Below are 21521 nucleotides of genomic sequence, written 5' to 3' on the forward strand. Positions count from 1 at the left end.
CTGGCAGCAGTGCCCACTCATTCAGCATGCTTGGAAGCAGAGTGCCACTGCTTAAGGACCTGAGTGAGGTGGCATTTTCTCTAGTTGCAGCCTATCAGTATGGTCCTTCTCACATAATTTCTCCTGTCAGTCCAGGTGCTGATCAATTACTCTCCTTCCTGCTACTTAGGTATGCCATGTCATTCAAGTAGACCTGCAGTACCTGCAGAACACTATAAAAGCAAGTACAGTACGTGTAGGGCCTGGATGTGTTAAAGACAGACAATGGACATTTTAGCATTCATGCATACAAATGTTTTATTGTAGTGATGTTACACAGGAGAAAAACAGAAGTCTCCCTGCTCCTGGTTCAAGGCTATGCTGAGCCATAAAAGGACAGCTAAGTGCTAGCCAAAACAAGTTCCTACATGTAAAAACACATTGCACTTCCAGTCAATTTTACAAGGTTATAAGGACAGTACCTTTTTTTTTTTTTTTATTTTTTTTTTTTTTTTTTTAATGAGCTGTAGCTTTAACTATTTAAAGCTGGAATCCAGAATGTTTCTTTACAGGAGTTTTTGTTGTTCGGGGATTTTTCCCCTTATAAAACCAACCCTGAAGGTACTCCTTCTTTCTTCCTGCTTAGCCTCTCCAGTTTACATAGACAAAATGCATCTCAGGCCACACAAGGTTTACTTGATAAATATTCATAATGACCCTCTAAACCCAGGCTTGGTATACAACACTAATGCTGTTTAGTGACCAGACCATTCTCATCACCAGCAAGCAGGAAGAGGGAACTGCAGCAAGTACAGGGGATTTATGGAAAAGTGCTGAAATGGCCTTAATGGTAGAACAGCTCTTCCCCAGTTCTTAATGCAGAATCCCAATTCTTAATGCAGAAGCCCACTTCTTGATGCAGATAATCAGCGAGGATTGCATTAGCCTGACAGACACATGACAAATGGCATGGAGTCTGTGACCATACAAAAAAGAAAAGGATTGTGGGGCAGGTTTTGGACCTGCCAGCCTTTTAGTTGTCCTTTCAGGGATACAAATACAACACTCTATCAACAAATAACTAGTTTTTCCACACAACAGGTTATGTACAACATATTCACTTACATTTTTACATCATACACAGGTCTTCCCCACCACCACCTCTTGTGGTGAAAGAATGTGAAATGTCAAGCTGACAGACACTTCAAGAGAGCCTCAAGGAAAAAAAGTTCATGCAGAGCTAGCTTATTCTTGGTCTCTTGAAAGTAAACCTTGCAAAGAATGAGCAAGATATCTATTTTTACAGTATTTACTGTGTACAGTACAAAGAGGAGGGATAGGCTTTTTAAACATAGGATTCCTTGGCATACTGGATCTGTTCTACCTCAAAAACTGGCTGGCTGCACCTCCGAGCCACATACTCCAGTTTGTTCTTTTGATAGGATTCAGACATGGCTCTCAAACGGTAGACTCCTGGGGTCACAGGCAAACTCACACGGGAGTTTATTCCGACAGTGACGCTGAGGGTTTCAGTTTCCACATCAGAATTCTTCACTGCAGAAACTCTGCCACTAGGTAGATCCTTTAAAGCCATACATGCTGTGTCTTGTGCACAGCTGCTGCTTGGATGAGGCAGCAAAGTGTCCTGGCTTGACATTTTTAATCTCATAGTTTGAACTGTAAGACTCTGAGAGGCAACCTTAGTGGCCACGCAGTTTTTAATAGCTTCTTCATAAGAGGGTGGTCTTCCAGGATTCCTCTGGTCTACCTCTCTGAACACTTCATCAACTGACTTGAAACGGGGCCTTGGCTGATGCTCCACAGGCAATGGTTTGTTATCATCAGGGATGTTCTCCTGGACAACCCTGCAGGAGAACTGTTCTTTCTTTGTGAAACTGTCTCTCTGAAAAAACATGTTTTTTCCAGGCCCCCAACTCTGGGTTTTGATTAGTGTTTTCCTGCGGTTTGCAAAAGAGAATGACATGGAATGCTTTTTGATCTCTCTGCTAGGCACACTGCAGTCTTCAGTGGCCTTTGTGGAAAAGGACTGGGGCCTATTTAAAAAGTTTTTTTTGGGACTAGAGGGTGAAACTACTGGGGAGCTGGTGAAGACTGAGCCATCAGAGCTCTCCAGGGAGCAACTGGAGGATGTTTTAGGTAGAGAGTCAGTTGATAATTGTGAAGGTAAGACTGCAAGCCGTTTCTCCAGTGCCTCCAAACCTAGCTGTTTCTGCTGAACTGGAAAATTGTCCTCACTTTTGTTTAGCTTCTGATTCCTTATCTTGCCTTCAAGGCGGTTCTGGAAGGACAGGTCTGGCTCTGAGTACCTCCTGTCCATCATGCTGATGTCATCTCTGAAATTAGTCAGTGAAAAGCCAGAGGTGTGTGTTGGGCATCTTCTGCTCACACTAGTGCTCCTCCCTTTGGGATGCTCCACCTGAGAGGTACTAGGGCTGCATTCAGCTTCTGGATCTGGGCTGTCATAGGCAGAGTCATTCTGATGAGCAGCACACAGGTATTCTGTAGGGAAAGAGCACCTGTTAGTTTCCACTGATCATCTGAGGATGAAAGGGAATTATATGGAAAGAGTTCCTGTAGAAGAGCACTGGAACAATGTCTTGAGCTCTCTACAACTGTGTTCCCACAGATATATTCCCATATGGAATTAAAGAATTTAGCCCAGCAGCCCCAGTCTGTGACATCCCCCATCCATTCTCATACCTGTGGAGCTGTCTGTGTGCTCCAGCGACTCAACTGAGGAACACACAGGCAAGGCAATGTCCTTCCCAAATATTTCTGAGCAGTTGTTTATGAGGAACTCCACCAACACTGTCACCTGCAAACAAAAAACAGTTTATTTCAGTCAGAAGGGCTGAAAACATATTTGACAGTCTTTCCTGCCCCTACCTGCTGTCTTTGTGTGAAGGGCAGCACAGAGCACGGTGGCTTCTGCCAAAATCCTAGCTTAAAGTCAGAGTGAGTCCTTTTCAGGAAGATAAGGTCTGATGCTGCAGACAAACTGATCTGCCCCAATACAGGCAAAACATCAGCTACAGCTTTGGCCTTGATTCCAGGGGGCCCATGGGTATCAATGTCCACTGGTGCCCCTTTACCCTCTGCATGCAAAGAATGCAGGAGCTGTACTATGATGTAGGGAGCTGTGGGGCAATTACTGCTTTTTCTCAGGGAGGTGAAACAAGGGGCTACCTTGCCCATCACATTGCAGGGACCTGAGGTGAGGGGCAGTCCCAATATGCAGGGGTGCTCTTTTGTTCAGCTTTTGCAGTGGCAGTGGGATCCCTCTGGATGTTCTGAGCTGCATGGAAGGGGATGGTTGGGTGGTGAGTCAACACACCTTGTCATTCATCTCCTTCTGCACTTCCAGAGGGATTGTGTTGTCTGTCTCTGGGCTCAGCATATTTGGGCCCACGCAGATGGCCAGATTGCTGGAGTCCATCCTGTTGGTCTCAGCATTTTGGCTGATGTGGTGGAGCAGAGAGAGCAAGTGCTTGAGCAAGGCCAGGTTTGGCCTAGCAAGTTTTTCGGCCACCCTGCATGGACAGAAATAAAACGTGATGTTAATTCATGGTGCAGCGGCCACTGCTTCTTCATTTGAGCAAGTTTCAATTAAACTCAGACAGATGACACTTCCTCCAGAAAGAGGCGTGTGTGTGCTTTTTGTCACTGCTTAGCAGAAGTGTCATCCAGAAATCCCCAGCAGCAGCTGAGTGTGTGGTTAATTAGAAGTCCTTGAATTATAAGGTCTTAACGGAAAGGCAAGCACTTACAGCAGTCTATATCCTTGAGTAGATGGGACGACATCAGGAGATGTCACTGCAGGCTTCCCAAAGGCACGTGAAAGCCTGCGGTTGTGCTGTGCAGCTTTCAAAGCATTCCCAGCCAGCCTCCACATCTGCTCCTTCTAAAGAGCAAAACGTGGTGGTGGTCTCCATGTGCCTGACCTCAGCCCCAGCAGATGTGCAGGCTCCCTGTCAGAGCCTGTCCCACAGCACCATGTCTGCGTTAGTGGCACACTGCAGCCTCTCTCCTCTTCCTACAGTAGTGTTTTCACAGGGCAATCTCAAATAACTTCAGGCAGTTCTGTTGCTATAACCCTCTAAACCAAACCCTGTGGAGCAATAGCAAGCTGATATAAATAACATGCTTTTAAATGAGACTCTCATTTTCGAGAGATATCATTGGCCCCTATCAGCCTCTCCATCACACAATGGTGTGATGGTTGCAAAACTTCCTGGTTGCAGAACTTACTCTTTCAATTCTTCAATTTTTTCCTGCTTGCTTGGCTTCTCCAGAGCTTGCATCCACTTCTCGTAGAGTTCGGCTGACAGCAGTTTGCAGGGAATATTTCGGAGGAAGTCCTGCAAGGCCAAGAGATTTAGCTGAGGCTGTGGACACTACTCCTGAGTACAGAGGGAGTATCACTGCGATGTGAGCTCACTAGGAGGCAGGCTGGCTTCAGCTACCAGACCACCATCTCACTGGCAGAGCAGTGCAATACACAAATACCTGCCAGGTGCACTTGCACTTGGGGTAACAATAGGACCCAGGACTTAGCTTCTTTTTGTTCACCCATACATAATCTCAGTATTCCTCCCTGGGAGGATGCTGAGGAGGACAAAGTGAGTTTCCTGTGGTCACAGGAATCCACAGCACAACAAATGGGACTGAAAATCACATGGAAAAAGCAAATGCCAAACTTTTCCAGCCCTGAAACATTTAGTCTGTCTTGGCTCTGGCTTTAGCTTGGAGTCCCACATAAGCCAGCTCTGGCACTGCAGTGGGCCTGTGAAGATTAGCAGTCTCTTCCCAATGTCAGAGGAGCTCACCTTCAAGACCACTGCCAGCAGGTGCACAGATTTGCCTTTCAAATCAACATTCACGCCTTTGTTTAGGTCCTCCTTTAACTCCTTTCGTGCTTTCTCATTGGCAGCTTTTCTGAATATCCCTTCAGTGGAAGGTCCTTTCCTATACAATATAGCAAAGAGATCCTGCAGGGAAAAAGACAGGAATGGAAGAACACTTATTGAAGAAAGGTCCTTTAGTATCTGAACATTTCTTTAGAAACAGAAATACACTGTGCTCTGGTTTGGTCATTATCTAATTCTTTCTCCAAGTAGATTACATGAATAATAACCTGATTTTCCCCCAACCCACCCTGTTTTTTGACTGATGAATTCTACTAATTTAATTGGAGGCATCCCTGCTCCTTTCCAGAAGCAAATAAGGGATGTCTTAAGTCTTAGTTCAAATCCTTTCCCTCTGAAGCCAAGAAAATATTGCCTAGAAGAGACATAAGCCTATCTATTGGAAAAGACAAATCAGTGGGAGTAAAATCACAAGAGTGTTTTTATCCAGAAAATAGGTATTCACAGCTGAACACTTTTTTAAGGGAAATACTGAAATCCTTGGAAGTTTGTGCTGCTGAAATGACTTCTGTAGGATCACAAATGTTTATACTAAAGAACAGAACTCATATTCCTGGTCCTGGGTTGTCTCCACTCAAAGTTACTTCCTGTGGAAGCTGGGTGAGCTGGACAAAACCTGCAGACCTGACCCTTTCTACATCTGGGATGGGCTCTGAATTTATCAGAAATGTGCATGGGGGGGAAACACCAAAATCACTCATCTCTTGGGTGCTGCTGTGCGAGTATCAGGGACCTGCCTCACACAGTTAGCCAGGGTATGATGTCTGTATCACCAGTCTTGCTTACCTGGATGGGCTGGGGCAGTGTGTCGTCTTCCCCACAGATAATTGCCAGAGGCTGGCCAAACAGAGCGATTTTGGCATCTGGGTCTAACTGCCCTAGGGAATTCCCATTGGCAGAGCTTCGTCTCAGAGTAAATGACTGTGGTATCACCTTCCTTCTTTTCTTTGTTCCATCTGCTGCAAGGAAAAGGAAAGTAAAAAAAAAAAATCAATTAAAAAACCCCAAACCAAAACAGAGAGCGCTATGTGGTTGTGTATGTTATTTCATGTGTATGTTATTTCATCTGTGTGCAGTGGAGAGATGTATGTTAAAACAACTCAAACTAAACTGGGAGAAACTGAAAAACAACTAAGTGGTTACTAAGGAAACAACCGCCTAAACTGTGAAACTGTGACCATCCCTCTAAGGACACCACCTTTCCTGTTTGGGGTGTTTTCTTTTACATTCTAGTCACCATTTCTTCTTAGAGAGTGGGAACATACAAGGCACAGAAATACAGCATTTACAGAGATTTCTGATATTGCAGTGGTTTCTGTGATAAATATCTACTTGGGCAGCTCACAAGGACATATCTCACTACACAGTCTGATTGTGCCTCAGCCTTAGGTCAAGAGTGGGACTAGGGGCTCCTGCTTTTCAGCATCTTTCACAGGCTCAAATAAGAACACATGGCTCCAGCTTTGCCAGCTCTGGAGCCAGCTCTAATGATAATGGTCCGGCTAGAGCTAGTGCTTGTTCCCTGTCAACCAGAAAACAGAAGAAATCTCTTAGCATCAGTTTTGCATCTACATCTTAAAGAAGAGAGCATACTAGGAATCTGGATGTGACAGTTGTATTGGGATGGGACGTGCCTTTTTTCTCCTTTCAGAAACAGTGAGAAAAGGAGGATTCTTTTGCTAGAAAGCTTTCTAAATCTTTCTAGGAAGCTTAAAAGAAATTTCTGCAAATTTTCTATAAAGGATTTGCCTTTCTACTCCAAAGTGAAGTTGTCTTTTATGCAGATAAGTTCTCAGGACCAATATTTGTGGCTTAGCAAAGTCCTTGGCAGGGAGGGGTTAAAAGCTATGAGAAAGTCATCTAATATTATAGTGTCATGTAAAATGGCTGCTTTTGATACTCCTGAAAAATGGTCTGATACGATGGTCTGCTCCAAATCTGGCCCTTCCCTGCCAATGTTCTCCTCTGGGTTGCTTATGGGTGGGCAAGAAAAAAACAAGTGCTGTTGCTGCTGCCAAGAGGGTTTATTTGCTCTGGTGTGCAACCACTGATAGCAGTACTTGGTACTTCTTTAAAAGCCACACCTCAGTGGTGATGCTCAAGTGAGAAAGGAGCATATTTATTTCCCACTGCTGCCAGAGAACATAAAGAAACAGGGTTCTGAGGACCAGGGAATAGGGATCCAAGACCTCTGGCACTCAGCACTGTCACTTCTGCCACTGAGCATAAGGGAAAGAAGCCATTTGCAAGTGCGTTGGCACTCCAGGGCTAAAGGTGCTGGATGGCGCTGAGTGCTGTGGATTGCTCTCGGGGAGGTGAAGTGGTCAGGTATGGGTTGTTTTGAAGAAGCTTGTAGGTAGAAGCTTGTAGAAGCTTCTCAGTTTGTCTTTAAAACTCACCAGCTGAGTGGCAAAGTCCATCTTCAGTATCTGCTGGGACCAGCGGGGGGCATTTCTTGGTATCAGCCTGCAAGAATCAAGTTGGGGCTACAGAGCTGCCACCAGCAGCAAAGGCCACCAGTGAGCTGCTGCAGCTCCTCGGAAACCTGTGGGAGGCTCCAGGAACAACCAGATCATGCCCAACACCCTAAGGTAAAGGGCACAAGCACCCCGAGGCTGAAGAGGTACCTCAGTCCAGGAGTGATACTGCCTCACTGCCCAAGAGAGGGATTTGTGGTAAACCCTTTAGCCAGCCACCCTAGACCTGCTTGGCAGGTCACAACCTCAAGCTCTTTCAGGTGTTCTTTAGATCCAGAGAAGCCACAGTAGGGCACAGCCTGCTCTTCTGTGTACTCCCCTGGCACTGGAGAACACCTCCCAGATTCCTCCAGGAGCCCTGATTGCTTTGGAGCCTGCCAGATTCTTCAGCAAACCTCCTTGGGCCCCCAGGGAATGAGCTGGCTGCTTACAGCCATGCCCAGCTCCTTCTGCACTGTTGCATGGTTTGCCTTTGAAGGGCTCTGCCCACTCTTGGATAATGGTAGGCAGCCAGCAGCTCCTACAGGGGACACCGCCACTTTGCTAAGATATTCCACATGTATACCCAAGAAGGATCAGGGAGGGGAAAATGTAGCCGCTGCTTACCTCTGACTGGCACTCAATCAGATTCTCCATGTTCCCAGTATTTAGTGTCTTTGACTAGGCAAGAAAACAAAGACACCAGGTGAGTAATTGAATGCTACGGTTTAGAAATCAGAGCTTTTCAAAATCACTGTGTTGACAGAGCTGAACAATAAAGACACTCACAGTATTACAGCTGCTTAACACTTTCATTAGGAGTTTGATCGGGGGAGCTCTGGACACTCTGCTTTCCTTTGGTCCTTTTGTTTGCCTGTTTATTGAACAGGGAACAGAGAGATAAAGAGCTTTGTGAAACTGCACCCTTCTTGTCTTTCTTCCCTGCAGTCTAGTATTTAAGTATGATCCTGAACCAGCAAGATATCCCACACAAGTCAGTCATAAAGCCCTTCTGCGAGTGCACTCAGCCCAGCTGCCCTATCTGACTCTTGATTAAAACAGAAAAGAAGCAGCTTTCCTTTTCTGATCCATACAAAAAAAAGAGCAAGTGCTGACAGCCACACGTGGTTGTTAATCTGCAAACCTAAGGCTCAGCGAATCAGTCAGCACTACCCAGGAGCTGCACTTAGCAGTGGGTGCACCTCTCCCCTCTGTAGTTTTGTGCCTCCCTGTACAGCTGTGTCTGGAGCACCCCACCGACTTCCACCGCAACACCGCAGATTTTATCCCAGGCAGTACTTACCCAAGAAGAGAGTCCAGCCAGAGCTCCTTCACCTCCCGTGAGCTGCAGAGGAAAGGAGAAACAGCATCACTCCCCACTGCTACTAATCCTTTGCACAGAGGCAGGCAACTAAACAGTTCTACCCCACGTGTGCTGCCTTATATATGCAGAAGGGGCAGGTGGAAATTCACAGACAGGAAGAAGCATCATGGGGCAGGACTGAAGAGCTACGAAATTTCTGGCTTCCTCTTTCCTTTTAGGGGAGTTGTTTTTTTTTTTTCCTAAAAGAATAAAAATAATTAAAAAAAGCACCCTTCTAGTTGTTATGGATGGAAAAGATGAGACTCTTGACAGGTAAAGGTTCCATCTAGCATCATCAGTATAAGGTGGGATGTGTAGAGGGGGCTGCAGTGTGGGCAGCTTCTCCTTACCATTAAAGGGCAGTGGGTACAGCCTGTCCTTTGCCTGCTCAGAGATCTTAGGCTTTGCAGTTTAAAGACGCATCACAAGATGAAGTTGCACCAGGAATAGTTAAATAATGGGGGAGTGCAATAGCCACAATTCAGGGAAATGTTTCTGTATATTTTTTTTAAAGCTAATGGGAACAGTTTACTGTCTGCAAGCAGATGCAGACACACACTTTGCCAGTGCCACCTAGTTCTTGCAAATGTAAGCATTGAACTTCTATAGAAGTAGTATTATGCAATTATTTAGTAATGTATAACGATATGCAATTAAAGTCTTGCTTAAAATATTTCTTAGTAAGAATTATGTGTCCAAGTAATAAAGTTTAGTTCAACTGAAGAGATCAAAAATCAGGAAAAATCTACCTCTGGTCTCCCTCTACCTCTTCAGGGTCTGTTGCTGACTTCCCCCCAACCTGGGAACATCAGGAACATAAGGGCAACAGTACTCACTCTAGCAGTCCATTATGAAAATTCACCAATGTTTGATGTTAAATGCCTGATATTAGTTCTACTGATTCACTGATAGAGGCAAATTACAACCTGGTATTCTGAGTACCAGCTTTTAGTGAAAAAGAGGAGCTAAGGCTGAGCATCAAATGTTTGGAATACTTCAGTGGTGGATTTAGGTGGAAAACACTTGTAAAACTGTGGTCTGTCTGGTGCTTCCCACGGTGGATCCTCCATTTCACAGGTGCAGGAGACGTGGCTGTGTCGTAGCACAGCTCTTTGTAGATGCACATTACGTCTACATCCGCTGCTGAATTCACCCTAAAAGCCATTTTTTTGCTTAACCACATCAGATCTGATCCATGTAGTATTGACCCTGGGTTGTCACGCAAAACTGATGGGTGGTGTCAGCTTGACCCCAGCAGAGATCCAAAGTGCAAAATTCACTTTTGTTCAAAAGGGCAAAAGGAGAGCTGCCCTGCTTTGCAAGGACAGAGATGCTGTAGAAGACTTTTGAAGTCTTCCTGAGACCTATCATTTCTTCTCATTGCTTCTCATTTCTTCTCATTGCTTCTGTAGTCTATAGACTTGTTTGGGACTGAAACTTACAGGAATCTCAATCAATTGCTCTGCAGCCCTGTACATTTACCACTGATCTTCCGCTCACTCCTGTATCTGTTTTTTTGTTAGTTAGTAGTCCCATGATATCTGTAATTCCCTTAGTAAATGCCATGGGCAGATGCACATTCTCACAGAAATATTGTCATCCTGCATCACATTCTCCTGAGAATTTCTTCTAAGGCTCCCTGGCAGCTGCAGCACCCCTGCTGATAGTTCCAGCAGGATTCCTGGGACAAAGCAGCATATTGTTCAATTAGTCTGTTAAATGTGCATCTAAACATAGAGAGTATCTCAGAGACCTATGCAGTTCAGTTCTGTCTTGCCTTCACTTCCAGCAGTGTACATGGACATATTTCTGAGCTCAGTATGTTTCATGATTAAGACATGGGGTTTGATATGGAAAATGTGTGACTCATGAAGAAAATGGGAGTTTAATGGGTGGTGAAGGCCTGAAGCCAGGCCAGAAACTTAGGTTACAAATAGGGCACAGCTGTACACAGGGCATAATGCTTTCAATTTTACTGGAGGAAAAGATACAGTAATGGGTATTGATAGCACATCCCCAAGCTGTCCATTGGCACACACACTGCTGTATCTCTATCTAATTAGTTCTCACCTATTAACAGTCCTGGAAATATAACGGCCACTGTGTGTGGAAGGTATGTTATAGGCCTGCCTGCCCATATGGAAAACAATTTGAGCTCTTCCGCTCCTGTACATCAGGTTGTTTCCCTCAGTTCTGCTGAAGTGATTCACTGAAGGGAAGGCAGGAGTGGAGAGGTCCCAGAGCCATGACCTCTGAGTCCATGGCTTCTTTCGTGGTTCAGTCCCAAGCACTTTACCCAGCCAGTTTTGGGAGTGAGGGCTCATTGCTGCCAGCACAGACCAGACGGTTATTTCCCCCTTTGTGTGGGTGACAGTCAAGCTGGGTAGTTTCTCCTTTTTTAATCCTCTCTCCTCTTACACTGTGGCTCACTGAAGGACTCCAGACCCTACCAATGAAGGGGCAGCATGACTTGGGAGGAGAAAGGAATTGGGAGCTGATAGTAAACAGAAGAACAAATGAACAAATCTGCCGTGGCTGGAAAGCATCTGTTTTCTTCTCTCCTTACCAAACCACAAGTGGGAAAATCCCAGCCACAGCTCACTTTTTTATTTCTACTACAAATGCTTGACACAGTAGCTCTTAGAAATGAATGAGCTTGTGAACAAATCCTGAAACCCTCCTTCACCCTTTTGTAGTACCAGCAAGGACACAGCAGCAGTGTAGCTGTGAGGAGGGGACAGCAGGACATGCCTGGAGCAGTGACTCGAGCTCATACAGTACAGAAAGAGCCTTTGTCAGTACCTCTCTGTGTGGAAAAGGGTCTGTGTTCCAGTTTTGCCTTCACTGGCACAACTGCAGTCTCTCTGGGGGACAATAGGGATGGTTATGAAAATAAGGACAGCAGTTCTGCCCAGGTCAGAGAGTTGTTGTGTTGTTTGGGTGGGTTAGGTTTTTTTGGAAAGGAGAGCTCTGCACCATCTCTCCATGGATTCAAAGAACAGGGTGGTTGCTGGGGACAGATTATGTTTCTACATGACTACTGAAGGTGGCTCTGATTTTTTACTACTCTCCAGAGGTGTTGTGGATTGCATAGGCACAGTTCAGGGTATGGTCACCAAAAAGAGGGTTGCCTGAATTTTCATCAGACCAGTCCCTACCTCCTACTTGTAACAGTTTAGAGCAAGATCCATCAACCCAGCTGGTGCTGAACTCCTGCAATTTTAGTCAGGTCGTGCTAACCCTGCCTTTGGAAAGCGAAATCCAAGCAGTTTTTCACAGCTCTGTTCAGCCAATTTCTATCCTTAAATAGCCATCCAGGTTAGATTGCAGTGTCAGTTAGACTGCACCACCTTTCCACACACTGGGTTACATAGGAAAAAGTTACAAATCAAAAATAATACCATAAATACAGCCCAAAGTGTAATCTGTGCCCTTTCCATAACAGCCTTTTGGTTGCATTTGCAGGATGGTTTCTTTATTCTTTCATAGGTGCCACCCCTAAAACTCAGTTGGCAGCTCTGAAATTCTTTACTCATCATCCAGTGACTGGTTCTAATGGGTAGTTTTTTAGCTGTGGAGGGCAGGTGCATATAGGCCATTTTCCCAGAGGGTCTGTGCTGGTCTGACTTCAGGTTGATGTTGCAGGTTGGTGGTGCTTGGGAATCACTCCTTCCTTGGATTTCCTGAGGTGGCCAGGTCAAAGGCACTGGGGAATTGAAGTTGTCTATCATTTCCAACTGATGCAGATTTAAGTCTTTGCTTGCTTACAATAAACAGCAAGATAATAGAGAATGTGTGTAATTAAGTCTGAATTCTGTTCTTTGCAAGATTTCTGATTGAAGGTACTCAAATAATATTGAGAAGTGAGATGCTACTCACTTTTTTTGTTACTGTAGCAGGTTTCTCGCTTATTTTGATCCTTTATGTTCTCCATTCACAAATCAGGAACTGAGATGGTGCTTTTCTGCCAAGTTCTCGGGGACAGAACGCATTTTTTACTCTATTTCTTACTGAATCCGCAAAGGTGTGAATCTTGACTTTGCTTTTCAGGATTAATGTTTTCTTTCTGATTTTGGTTGATACAGGCTTGTATTTCTTCGTGTTTTGCACCTTCTGTTTTGCTTTGAATTTCAGGTTCAAAATGATCTCAGATCTCAAAGTGAGAATCAGTGGAAACCAGAGATAATTTGGATTTCACATTGAATCCTAACTTGCTTTTTCATGCATAAGTCATCTCACTTTCACACAAAAGGTGATCTGCAGAATTCCAATGGCTTAGGAGCCAGCCTGAAATAATACCAAGAAAACTTAGCCCAAGCGTAATTTTGGGTTTTGTTTTGTATGTGCCCCATTGATACAAAAACTAGAAAAGAAAGCCAGGTTCAGGAGTGGCAAGACCATATGACTTCCCTGGTAGAGCAGGAGCTGCCTCAGGCCTAGAAAGTGTCCATGGCTGTGAACACAGCTGTCACCACAGATGCCCATGAGGAACAACCAGGAGTAGCTGGAATTTCCCCATTGTTCACCTCCAGTTGGCCTCCTCCAAGCCCCAGTGGCATGATGGGAATATCCTAAAACTCTTCATCATAGTGATGCCCTTGTGAGTTTGTCACTCCTGTGTTGTACCTCCTTCCTAAGTAGTAAGTAGAACCCGTAACCAGATCCGCATCACCACTAAATTAACCATTAATTGAACCATTTATGACCACACACCTGGACTCCATCCTCAAGACAAAAGCAGTGTCAGTCAAAGCAAAGCCTTCCAAGCACAACTCTGCTGGCTGCAGTTAAAATCCCCTGCGCAAATCTGACCCTGTACTTTTGGGAGAGTTATTTGCTGTCATGCCCTGTCCTTGTGCATGCACATCCAAACACAGCAAAATAAAATGTTCTTTTGGGAAGTTTTGGCAACACATCAAAATCAAGATGATAAATTTGAAACAAACATCTCCATATTAGCCAGTGATTGCCATATTGTTGCTACTAGCAACAGCTGCTGTGTTAGTGTTTTATATAAACACGTTTGTATTGCTGTCCTGTTTTAAAGCGTGACTACCGTATGAGGAGTTCAGAAAGCAAATGCTTCTTATGGCATGAGCTGCCTCTTGCCTCAGGGAACCACGAGGTCTCTGGGCAAGCACAACTGTTGCTGCTGCTGCTGCTGCTGCTGTGGGGACATGTGGATAGTGTTGCTGTGGGGCAGGACAAGCTGGCCTCAGGCACCAACGCTGACTGGCACAACTAGGGTGCATCAACAGCTGTCCCCCCTGGAACCAGGACAGCCAGGTCCTTGCCTCCACATTTGCAAAAGCACAGTGACTTTTCCAGGCCAGGAATAAAAGAGGAATTCCCACTCTCCAGAGCAAGTAGGAGCTGGGATCGCTTGCTAGCAAGAGTGGGGTGGGGAGAAGAAATCATATTTTTGAGATTGAGTTTAGCTGTATCAGCTAATTGTCAGAGACAGGTTGGCTTGAAGGCCAGGCTGTTCTGTTCTGGCCTGTGTTCCTGTGAAGCTGGCCATTAATTACTGGTGCTGCCATGCAGACCAGGTTCTGTTCTGGCTTCATTTGCTTATTCCACTTGCGTGTGCCTGCTCTGAACCCTGCCTTTGCTTTCAGATCTGCAGTCATTGCACAGAGATGACAGTAAGGAGTACGCAGAGAAGGTACCTGCATGCTGCCATGTCCATTTCCCCACTCAGTGGTGGCTGAAGCCCGAAAAGAAGATTTTGCTCTCTCTTCCCTTTCCTTTTAAAGGTTTACTGGTGCTTTGTTTGAGCTGTACCTTTTCTCCCATTTATCAGATGAGTGTGTTTCTTTGGGATTTTTCTCTCTGAAAGCAGTCACTGTATATGGTCTTCAGGCACTATAAAATATAAAAATGCTAAGCAAAAAAGATGTACAGCAACTGCTGTAACAGTTGTGTAAAACAGAGACCATATTGCTACAAAGAGTCTTAGTATTGCTTGTGCAACATTGTGAACTGATCCTGTCCTTGTGTAACTTCATTGAATTTGCTATTAAGGGAGTAAAAGTGAACACTCGTTATCCTGTAAGTAAGTCATGCCGAACCTAAGATGCTGGTAGTACTTCCATTTGGTAAGTAACAAGGCAAAGTGCTTGTTCTTACCGCATTATACACAGATCCCCAGAGTGTATCTTTCAAACATAACCCGCTGGAATTATAGCTCTAACTTAATCACCTCCTATGCTATATTCAGCAAAAACATTTGCTAAGCTCAGGCACTGAAATACAATATATCACTGTAATTGACTCCTTTCTGTGCTATTTTAGGAGAGCCAGATGTGCTAGAAGAGGAGTTTGAGAGGCCTGTGTTATGTCCCAGTGGTTTTCCCTCCTTCCCTTACCATTTCTGTTTAGTTCCAGAACTAAGCATTCCCACAGTTTTCTTTGGAAGAGCGTGCTGCAACATAAACCTGTCACAACTGTGAGACTGACATGAATAAACAATGCAGATAATATTCCTGTACTGACCTTAAAGGAAAAATCCTAATGAACATCATAATCATGGAAAAAGTTGTTACTTTAACAATTGAACAGGCTTACTTATCAAACCTACAGCACACAGTTATCCCCTATTAGGGAATTTTCATCTTTGTGTCAGGGTTTTGGGTGTGAACTCCAGGGTATACTCTGTTTTGCTCTTTGATTTTCCATGCCACATCTGAAAGGTAGCTTGCCTTCTTTCTGCCTCAGTTTGTCACGAATAAAATGCCAAAAATAAAAGGTCACTGCACAAGGTGCTATGATACCTTTTGGTAAAAAGTGGTACATACAGGAGAACCCTGTAAAGAGTCTGTTAGCTGTTACCTCTATTGTCTCCTGTGCCACATAGCAAAAAGGCCTTAATTTTAATCTTCACAGTAAGTCTTTGACAAGTAAATGTGTTTTAAGTGTATCATCTGTGAAGACAATATGTTATTTTCTGGGCATTACTTATGTCCCTCGAGGTCTTTGCAGTTCTACTTACTGTATCGAAATGCAACAGTCACCTTCTGGCCAGATCAAATACTCACTTATTTTAAACATGCAAGTTATTGTCAGGAGGAAATATTACAATGTCACAATGAAATAACCATTCAATATGGTAACTGAGCTATCTATTTTATCTACATCCTGTCATCAAACATTTTCTGAGCATGAACTCCCCTCCCTTTGCCTGACCTCAAGAAACGGATCTAACATGGGGACTACAGCACAGTCACAGCAGATGTTATGCTTTAAACATCAGACAGAAAGTGGGATAGATACTTCTTTCAAAGTGAGCTTGGGAAGGGTCATGTGGCACTGCAGTCACTGCAACTGCTGTGTACCTTCAAGATTCTAAGAAGGCCCTTAGCCTCCTTAGCAAGAAAGTTTGAAAGACCCCTTAACAAGAAGGGTTTAATTCTGTAGAGGGCTGAGGACCCCCAGTGGCTGCTCCTCAGAAACCCCCAGCCCACAGTTATCCCCTCTAAGGCGCTGGTGTCTAACTTCTCACACATAATATTCTTTGGCCTCTAATTTTTGCTGTCCTGTGCTACATTCTTTAACCATGCAGAATCTTTACCAGGTTTAACTGGATTTCATCTTCTGTATGCTTTTATTCTTGGGCTTCTAGTCTCACAGGCAAGGCTTATGTGATTGCATTTCTCCTCCCCCCTCCCAAGGTGTTTGTTTACTTTTCTATCACCCCCAGTAAGTTATAGTCTTGACATTAATTTCAGTCTTCAGTCACAACAGGCAAGCAAGCAACTCTTCCCCAAACCAGTGAATTTCCTAGAGGCATTTGGGAAACTAGTGGTTCTTGTTCTATATGCTAACAACAAGCCAGACAGCATCCCTTTCCACCAGTGCAACACTGTCTGTGTGAACACTGAGATATCTGGTGAACCAAAGCACTTGATTCAGTTTATCATTTTTCAGCAGAGCATGGACAAGTGCTTAGTTGAACACGTTGTGCTGGAGTTAACAGTGGGAGAAGAATCCAGTAACAAATAGGAACAGCATCCTTTCTTTGGCAAACCACTGATTTTTGCCTTACTTAGCTTAGAGAATGTTGACTGGGATTTGGCCAGTATTCTATGTAGATAAAGAGATAAAGAGAATGTAGATAAAGATAATGGGAAAAAATGCCTACAATTTGCTGTTTCTTATCTTAATGATGAATTGTGTTGTACTGATAAAAAAACCCAAAAGCAAACAAACAAAAAAAAAACAACAACAAACCAACCAAACCTTCACCAACTTGAAACTAGTTGCTAAATTTCTTACACAGAGGTAATCCTCTAAAAGGAAATCATGGTCAGACACTGTGGTTGTTTTTTTCTCTTCCTTCTCTTTTTTTTTCTTCTTTATTATTGCTTAACAGATCACAGTTTTACTTCCTCAAGATGCGGTTTTTGTTGGTTCTCTTTTCTTGATGTGTAAGATACCATTCGTTTTGGAGAATGAGTTTTCCTACCAAAAAATGCCTTCCCTCACAGTGGTTTGTGTGGTGGTTTCTGTATCCGTGTAGGTATAACTGAAAAGGGCCCAGTCCCTGCAGCCTGGCTCTCCATGCACGTCAGGCCCATGTGTAAAACACCACCATTCTGACTTAGCTGGTGCTTGAAATCAAACAGGGATAAGTGACAACAAAACTTGGAACAAATCCCAGGCTTTTGGTGTAAGATCATGCCTTTATGAGAGAATACCTCTAAAAGCCTGCTGACATTAAATACTCTATCACTTGTAGTAAAAAGTTTCTGTCCTTAAAATAAAGGATTTCCATTAGAAACCACAGGTTCTTCCACAATGATACACATGCATGAGAGCTCCACTTTATACAGTCAAGGTACCACCCTGGCCTCCGTTCCTTAGAAGAGAAGAAGGAATGGAAACAACATTTGCCCACTTGTGGGGTTGTATCTCCTTTGCTGTCACTTCTGCACTGTCTCTATGTTAGGAGGTTAGAGCTGGTCTTGGAAGCTGTGGGCAACGTGGTGCTGGGGACTTACCACTGAGGGCTCTGGTGAGGAACTGGAGTCAAGGATCAGATCCTCAATGATACTTAGGGAACTATTTCCTTTTTAATCACCTACCCACCCACCTGCATTTTAAACTGGAGTTGGGAACATACCTGCCTTGTCAAATTTTGGATGAGAGCAGTATCAGGGAGAGGGCAGACAGGCTTTTGCAGTGGGAGGTGTAACTCCCTTCAGCTTGCTCTTCTTCTTGATAGCTATGCACAGAGCATGGCTGAGGTAAAACTAACCTGGGGCAGTGCTTTTTATTGTGCTCACTTTTATTTTCAGTACCAGTGAAAGGAGATACAACGGTTATAGACTCTATTTAGCATTCCCCAAATTGTTTTTACAGAAAACTAAAGGTAAAAACATGACTGCATCTGATAATTAGTGAGGGTAGATTTAATGTCATGGTGTTTGCCTGGAATACCATGTCTTGGGACATAGAAAGGAAAGGAATGGGGATCAGCATCTAGATTTCTGAGTTGTCACAGAAATATCGGAATGCTGCAAAACTGTGATTCAGAGACAAGTTGCTCCAAATGGTGCTTGAATCAAGTTTCAGTCAATGACTTGTATCTGAAAAAAATGGGTACAAGTCAAAGATCTACTACCAGTCAAAATCTTACAAAAAAAGAGTTTTCATTGTGTCCCTAGTGGAACTGCTCTGAATAAACTCTGCCTTGGACTAACTTATGGGGCCAAAGCAAGATAGATGTTTCCTTTAGTGTAATTTTCTCTACTGTAAGTAGGCCCTGGATCACTGAGATCCTTTAACACATCTCCACCATGCTGCCATACTGTACAAACCTTTAATAGGATTAACTGTATAACCTTTGACAGACTAATAATCTTGTGCATGGACAGAAGCTCTTCCTTCTCCACAAACTCAATGCATTAAGTGATATGCATGACCACAGGAAAACAAGGAAAGTACCATTTCTTTTAATAAGTCATGTTATAATGCAAAATGTAAAACACGAATCCTGCTAAGGTCTTTCAGGAATTTAGGAGGTGTTTGAATCTGCCCATAAAATATGCAACAATAACGAAAATGTAGAGAAAACTAAGAGACTGTCCTACTGTATCGGCTGGTTATGGACAACAGCACTTGTACATGTCATAGCTGATTTGTTCTACAGACTTCCCCATTGTCACTGAGCTAACTGACCCCTACTAACTTGTTGTCCTATGGGACAGTGCATGTACAGTCACACTTGTCTCAACACCGCCAGTACTGGTTGTGCTTCAACTTAAGAACATTGAGTAACAAATCTTCAATGTGCATGCTGACTGTAGCTCTCTGAAAAGGGGACTAAACATGTTTTAAGAAGGAATTGATTGTGAGCCCTGATCTATGTATCTGAAAATCTTTAATCTGAGAGACCAATATACCACACTGTCTTTGTGGTTCAGCATAAGAAAAGCTACAGAGTGATACAAATACTTTCATATTATTTTCTTAAACCCCATTTGCCTTTTGGGGATGTAGAAAGTACCAAACATAGTCAAAGACCTTCCCAAGGTTGCTTTGGGTTGCCTTGGGAACACTTTGTTGGCCTCCCCGAATGACAAATAAATACAGGAACACTTAAGGCAAATTTCCCATCAGTGCAAATCGAGCAACAACAGCAGCCACCGTGCTAAGAACATCTGACAGCTGTCAAATCAACTGCAACAGCACAGGGAGGAGAGAGATGGTTTAGTCACTTGAACAGCTTCCATCTGTACTGGCACATACTGCTCCTGCTCCCACAAGACAGGGAGGCAGCAGTTGACCGAGATGCTAGGTAAGGAGCTGGCTGACTCCTCAGATGCAAATATGCATCCTTATCTTTGAGAGAACAGCCCTTACTTGGTGCAAGCCACCACAAATTGGTTTTTGACTCAACCCTTACAATGACAAAGGGTTCAAATGGGAGGGCTTGTGGCAAGGACATTTGGCTGACATCTTTGAGGAGGCAAACACAGAATCATAGAATCATAGAAACATAGAATGGTGAGGTTTGGAAAGGACCTTAAGATACATACCCAGTAATTATTAGCAGAGAGAAAGAATTCTTTAATTCTTGTGCAGGTATGGTATTTTCTTTCTTTTCTCTCATTTTCTCTTTTCAGACCATGGTGTGATGATGGGGTAGAGTAAGAAAAGTAGATACTAGTGAAAGTTACATATAATGATATGCAGAAGCTGGGTAGATGAAAGAAAATGTTCAATGAGGAGCAAGCAGCTCTGATCACCCCCAGTTACGCAGTTAGTGCACTGTCCATGCTTGAGAGCCATGGTAGCATGGAGGTCAGAGACCCTAGGAAAAGTGGCAAGCAGAAAGAACCTGTCCTCCAACTGCTCAGCTGTTTACATATGGTGTTGCATTTGCTCTTCCTCTGGGAGGGAGATCAAAGTCACAGTAGAGACTGTCAAGAGGGCAAACGGGCTGGAATGGGTCTGCAGGATTTCTGCAGAGCCACCTGAAGAAGCTGTGCATCATTCTTGTTCTGAACAAGAAGGACAGTGGAAAAAAGGGTTCCCTGAACCATGTCTGTAGGCTGTCTTTATTAACTCTTACTGTTCTTTGTTTTCTCTTCTTTGTGGACACTTTTATCCCAAACAGAAGTAGAACAAGAATCCATGATGTTAGTGGGACTGATGTCCCGTTTTGCCCATCTCGCTGGACTTGGCTTAAGCTGCATTGTCACTTCTGCTCAGATTTATAAACATAGTTGATTCTACTTGCCAGGAGCTTGGAAGCACCAACTTTCAAACTCAGGCTCATAAACAACAAAGTTTGAAGTGAAAGGATGCATGTGCCTGCACAACAAAGCAATAAAGGTGACTCTGGTTTCTCTCTTGGAAATTATATTGAAGAAAGAAAGTGATCTTGATTGCTGAGTCAAACTCTGAAGTGACTGAGAAGTGTCCACTGGATGGACAAATTTGTGTTAGCTGTTATGTGCTTTCATAATGTCTCTGGTCATATAACTACATAGATGTTTTTAATAAGGTCCTTGTCTCAATCCGGATTTGAAATGAATACATAAGGATTTGGCTTAGGATTAATGTAAATAATATTCTTACCTTCCTTATTTCAGTTTTTTTTAATACATCTCATAATAACTCATGTTTTTCAATACATTTTTATTTCTGCATTGATATATGTGGCTACCACACAGCTTTCTGTGATTGTATTTCACCTCCACACTCCTCAGTTTCTCTTATCCTTGGCCCATCCAGGCTGAGGTTTTCTTCCTGGAAATAGATTCCTCACTAGACATATTATTTCCCTTATGATTTCCTGGAACATGTTTTGCAAGAGGGGTGGAAGGGAAGTTACTTCTGCGGTTTATGGAGATGTATTTCTTAAAGGCTCAACATATTCATAAACCAACATCACAGAGAATGATGTTGCAATTAAAATTCACCCACTGAATTTAACTTTCATTTTACTATTTTTCAACCAATGACAGGAAAGTGGCTCAGTATTGGTAAGTCTGTGACTGACGCTAAGTGTGTCTAGCCTGACTTTTCCGCTTCTGTTTATTCAGTGCAGCCTTTTCATCTTCCCTTTCCATTTCTTAGAAAATTACCTTTGGAAGCAGGAGTTTTGTGCAGTCTGAATAGAAATTTATTCTGAAAAATTGTAAGACTCAGAAACTTTTCATGGGATGGGTGAAGAGTTTTTCACCCAGCTCATCCTGTATCCCTCCTGAAAACCAGCCTCACTGCTGTGGTGCTGCACACTTACTGCATTGCCTGTTTGCGAAGGGGAGA

General features: G+C 43.6%; 1 protein-coding gene across 1 annotated transcript; it reads right to left on the reverse strand.

Annotated features, from left to right (window-relative positions):
- Window positions 1-511: 511 nt before the first annotated feature.
- Window positions 512-8770, reverse strand: TAGAP (T cell activation RhoGTPase activating protein). The gene is made up of 10 exons (XM_005150052.4): window positions 8685-8770; window positions 8171-8255; window positions 8009-8062; window positions 7325-7391; window positions 5712-5884; window positions 4827-4988; window positions 4249-4358; window positions 3335-3530; window positions 2701-2815; window positions 512-2499 (listed from the first exon to the last, which is right to left on the reverse strand). The coding sequence occupies exons 2-10, from the start codon at window positions 8195-8197 to the stop codon at window positions 1325-1327; spliced, it is 2079 nt and encodes a 692-aa protein (XP_005150109.2). The 5' UTR covers window positions 8198-8255; window positions 8685-8770; the 3' UTR covers window positions 512-1324.
- Window positions 8771-21521: the final 12751 nt, after the last annotated feature.

Source organism: Melopsittacus undulatus, chromosome 3, assembly GCF_012275295.1.
Source record: "Melopsittacus undulatus isolate bMelUnd1 chromosome 3, bMelUnd1.mat.Z, whole genome shotgun sequence".
Lineage (NCBI taxonomy): Eukaryota > Metazoa > Chordata > Aves > Psittaciformes > Psittaculidae > Melopsittacus > Melopsittacus undulatus.

Coding starts and splice junctions, on each gene's coding strand:
- TAGAP (XM_005150052.4), bottom strand. CDS start 8,197: ATGAAAGTGTTAAGCAGCTGTAATACT. Junction 3,531..4,248: donor AAAATTGAAGAATTGAAAGA/GTAAGTTCTGCA, acceptor CTGTCCATGCAG/GGTGGCCGAAAAACTTGCTA. Junction 2,816..3,334: donor AGAAGGAGATGAATGACAAG/GTGTGTTGACTC, acceptor TTTTGTTTGCAG/GTGACAGTGTTGGTGGAGTT.